Source organism: Brassica rapa, chromosome A09 (genome assembly GCF_000309985.2).
Source record: "Brassica rapa cultivar Chiifu-401-42 chromosome A09, CAAS_Brap_v3.01, whole genome shotgun sequence".
Taxonomy (NCBI): Eukaryota; Viridiplantae; Streptophyta; class Magnoliopsida; order Brassicales; family Brassicaceae; genus Brassica; species Brassica rapa.
Window position 1 is genome coordinate 25,243,522 of NC_024803.2, and position 4,810 is coordinate 25,248,331.

At 31.6% G+C, this 4,810-nt stretch overlaps 1 protein-coding gene across 1 annotated transcript; it reads right to left on the minus strand.

Annotated features, from left to right (window-relative positions):
* Positions 1 to 2,133: 2,133 nt before the first annotated feature.
* Positions 2,134 to 4,573, minus strand: LOC103840146. Its single transcript, XM_009116619.3, has 4 exons — positions 4,358 to 4,573; positions 3,868 to 4,059; positions 3,437 to 3,652; positions 2,134 to 2,688 (listed from the first exon to the last, which is right to left on the minus strand). Exons 1-4 carry the CDS (start codon positions 4,358 to 4,360, stop codon positions 2,446 to 2,448), a joined length of 654 nt encoding a protein of 217 aa, XP_009114867.1. The 5' UTR covers positions 4,361 to 4,573; the 3' UTR covers positions 2,134 to 2,445.
* Between the last annotated feature and the right edge of the window lie 237 nt (positions 4,574 to 4,810).

Here is a 4,810-nt window from a genome sequence, read left to right on the forward strand (position 1 = left end):
TTTTCTTTAAACGATTTTGATCAAATTATTTATCTTTCAGTTCATCTAAAAATCCTCTTTGGATATCTTTTGGCATTGATATCATACATGCATGGTAACAAATGTTTTTAAAATATGTCGCTTAGATATCTCTATACACATACGTTTTAAAAAGACTTATTTTTAGGTCCACCCCCTAGGGTGAACCTCTAGGTTCACCAACTAATAGGATTCTTTTATTTTATATTCGATATCTTTTAAAAAAGGAAACAAAATATTGTCAAATTATATTATGTTTTTAAAATTAAAAAGTAAAAAAAAAATAGTAATAATTACAAAAAAAAATATTTTACGTTGTCAGCATAACATTAAACCCTAAACCCTAAACCCTAAATTCTAATCCCTAAACCTTTAATCCTAAACCCTAAACCTTTGGATAAACCCTAAACTCTAGGATAAATCCAAAACTCTAAATCAAAATCACTATACACTAAAACATTCAAGCGTTTAGGGTTTTAGTGTTTTTTATTTAGAGTTTAGGATTTATCCAAGGGTTTAGGGTTTACCCAAGGGTTTAGGATTTACCCAAGGGTTTAGGATTTACCCAAGGGTTTAGGGTTTATCCAAGGGTTGAGGGTTTAGGATTTAGGGTTTAGGGATTAGGATTTAGGGTTTAGTATTTTGTTGAGAACATTAAAAATATTTTTTTTTAATTCTTTTTTCTGTAACTATTATCTTTTTTTATTTTAAAAACATAATATAATTTGAGAATATTTTGTTTCCTTTTTTAAAAGATATCAAATTTGAAATAATGAAATCATATTGGTTGGTGAACCTAGAGGTTCACCCTAGGGAGTGAACCCAAGAATGAATCTTTTAAAAAGACTTATTCTTAGGTCCACCCCTAGGGTGAACCTCTAGGTTCACCCCTAGGGTGAACCTCTAGGTTCACCAACCAATAGGATTGTTTTATTTTATATTTAATATCTTTTAAAAAAGGAAACAAAATATTGTCAAATTATATTATGTTTTTAAAATTAAAAATTAAAAAAAAATAGTAATAATTACAAAAAAAATTTTTTACGTCGTCAGCATAACATTAAACCCTAAATTCTAATCCCTAAACCCTTAATCCTAAATCCTAAACCCTTGAATAAACTCTAAACTCTAGGATAAATCCAAAACTCTAAATCAAAATCACTATACACTAAAACATTGAATCGTTTAGGGTTTAGGATTTTAGTGTTTTTTATTTAGAGTTTAGGATTTATCCAAGGGTTTAGGATTTACCTAAGGGTTTAGAGTTTACCCAAGGGTTTAAGATTTACCCAAGGGTTTAGGGTTTATCCAAGGGTTTAGGGTTTAGGATTTAGGGTTTAGGGTTTAGGGATTAGGATTTAGGGTTTAGTGTTTTGTTGAGAACATTAAAAATATATATTTTTTTAATTTTTTTTTTCTGTAACTATTATCTTTTTTATTTTATTTTAAAAACATAATATAATTTGAGAATATTTTGTTTCCTTTTTTAAAAGATATCGAATTTGAATAATGAAATCCTATTGGTTGGTGAACCTAGAGGTTCACCCTAGGGAGTGAACCCAAGAATGACTCTTTTAAAAATACCTTTATAGATTCCGTTTTTGTCATTGATTCACATACACATTCTTATTGATTTGAGTTGCATATTTGCATAGTTAACGTGTTTAATAAGAACTTTACTTGCAAAACAAATGTTAGGGGAAAATAAAAGCAAGTCATAAAATTACTGGAATCAGCACTCCACCTTCAAATTTATAGAAAAAATTCCTAAACAAAGGATTAGCACTTTAACAAAAAAAAATCACTTTCTAGATGCCAATTTTTACTTCTTTTTCCCCTTTTTTCTTCCAAATGACAAATAATCATATTTTTTCTCAAAAAAGAAGAAGAAATTTTAGGAATGGCAATTTGCAACTTTTAATTAGGAAGATGATTCTATAGGAAAAAAACCTATGTAGAGAATCAAGTGAAATAACTTATCTTCCTCCCTATTCTCGGCCTCTTGCAATGAATAATTTGGCTATGCATATACCTTTCAGAAAAAAGTTGCTGATTTCATATTTTAGAAAACTGATAAATGAGATATTATGAACAAAAAAACAAGAAATAAGTGCATTGAATGTAAAAGTGCCTTTATTTCATTCAGATTTGCATTCCATCACATGCTTTTATTACTATATATTGTCTTTTTTCATTTACATATCCGCTCTTTGAGCCCAAAATATACAGGCACAAGTATTCCTTTCATACTTCATTCTATTATCTTTTCCCTCTTGTTTTACACTTTCATATCTAACTTGACACTATGATGTTAAGCTTCTCTTTTTACATTGCTTTAGCCATTATAGACATATATATACATACTTATACATACCCCACAAACTACTAGTGATGGTTAATAGCATAAGACTATACATTACCATTTTCTTAGTATTCTATGATTAGTCCCCCAAGAGGAGCACGGTGCGGTATTCCCTTCCTTCGTTTTGCAATTCGACGATACACGGCAGATAGAGGTGGTGTTGATGGTGTGAAACTATTATGAATCATGTCACCATTCTTCTTGAGCCTCCCTATACTAGTAGAACTGCTATACGAATCATTAGAATCTGAAAGATTGTTTGTCCAATCCTTTTTTTTCTTGTCGAAACTCCTGGATATTCCAGAGATCTAGTAAAGAAAGTCAATAGAATTATTTACAATGTTAGGATTACGGTTATCATAATAGTTATTTCCGACAAGGAAGAGGTTGAATGTAGAAAGCCATGAAAAGAACGTATGAGAATGAAAAGACCATTGCTTAAGGACGAAGCCTTAGATTGACTAAGATTTTTCTCCTCGTCAACCCAAATGCTAGTAGACTAGTATTATATATTTTTCAAAACTCCACAATTTCTTGAAGTTGGCTATCATTGTCCCCACATTTTCTCGCCCACCCAACAAGCAAATCTTTTTTTTTATTTGTCCTTTTCTCAATTCCCATCAAAGAAGGAATACCGAATAAAATACGGTTTAAGTAGAAAATCAATATTAATAAAGAAATGATTGAATAGTAGTTAGCTTACCTATTCAACCAAGTTTATACTTATTCTAATATTCTCCTACCTAAAATAGCCTTTTGGTTCAGGATATTGACTCCCTCAGTTAACTTTCTCCACAAGTAAATATATTGATATATATATATATATATATATATATATATATATTATATTTCCAAACCCAAAATACATAGAATCTCTTGTTATTTTCTCAGACTTCATCAACCAAACAACATCCAACTAACCCTTAAAGCATTTAAGTCCAAAGATATTAACTCTTTTGACTCTGTTTTTCACCCATTTTTACTGTAATTTCGTTTCTCCTAAGCATATTTTTCTCGAGAAAATATATAAAAAAAATGTTTTCTTTTTCTCCTTACCTTGCAGCCAAGAGAGCAGAATCTGAAAGAATCAACAAGGCTTCGATAACAGACTTCGCAGGTGTTGACGACACCTTTGCCTGGTCGAGGCTGAGGTCTCTCATTCAAGAAGACAACCTTCGCACTGTTAATCACATATGTCTGAACTCCTGTAATGTCCAGAAATTTCTGAATCTCTGATACTCTGATCACATCGTGATACGATGATCTCCTTATCTGTGATATAAACATCACCAAGAAAAACGAATGAAAACAATTTAATAGATCACCAACAAAACTAACAAAAAATTAACAAGATGCATTTTTCGTTTTCTCTCAGTAAAAAAAAAATATAAACTTTTTGGTTTAATTAACTGGAAAGAATCTAACAAGAGTCAGTTCAAAAAAAAAAGAATCTAACAAGAGAGAGAGTCAAGAGAATAATTACGAACCTGAATGGCATGATGATCCTTGTGGAAAGAGAGGCAGAGAGAACAGAGAGGGCCACTGGTACAGTCTAAACAGTACATGTTACACTCACTCTTGTGTGAATCTGCGTGTAATTTGCATTGTACGAAGAACTTCTCTCGAAGCAGAGGTTTAAGCCATGGAGGCCACATCTTGTTTTTTTCTTCTTCAGCTCCCTGTTATCAAAAAGAGAATCAGAATTTAAAAAAAAAAAGAAAATGAGACATACTGAATAGATACATGTTCTTATCGGGACAGAGTATAGGTTTTTAACAGAATCAATTTGGGTGAAAAACATTCGAACTTTAAAGAACCCAATTCGGGAAAAAGAAAGATTGATTAGAGCTGATAAAGAAAAGGAGATGTCTTGGTTAAATTTGAATCAATCTCTGAAGTAAAGATAAAAGCAGAGCATTTATAACCAAAATGAAGAGAACCCATTTGAGGAAATAAACGGATTCTTATTATAATTACCATGATGATTCTTTTGCTCGTGGGTTTGCTTTCTCTGACAGTAGTAGCTTGATTATTCTCTTCGATCCCCAGTTTCTAGAGGAGAGAGAGTGGCAGAAGCAGGGCAAGAGCAGAGGAGAGAGAAAAAGATGCGCGTGTAAAATCAAGAACGAAGAAGCGTTTTTATCCGCACAAGTCGACTACTCCCGAACCTAAAACCGAACCTGAAACCCGAAGCTGAGATATTGCTTTCGCTATGGAGAGTTCAATGAACATATCCTTCCACTAGGCATGGACACATATATACGGAACTGAAGAACCGAACCTAACCAAAAAATAAGTTCGGTTTGGTTTAGACCCTATTAATTTCCAAGTGGAGCCTATATTCTTAGAACAAAAAAAGTTTAAAATGGAACCAGAACCAAATCAAATATCAAATGGTTACCCAAATTTAATAATATAGTTTATATAAAT

Coding starts and splice junctions, on each gene's coding strand:
- LOC103840146 (XM_009116619.3), bottom strand. Junction 3,653..3,867: donor AGGATCATCATGCCATTCAG/GTTCGTAATTAT, acceptor TTTATATCACAG/ATAAGGAGATCATCGTATCA. Junction 2,689..3,436: donor TCTGCTCTCTTGGCTGCAAG/GTAAGGAGAAAA, acceptor TTTCTTTACTAG/ATCTCTGGAATATCCAGGAG.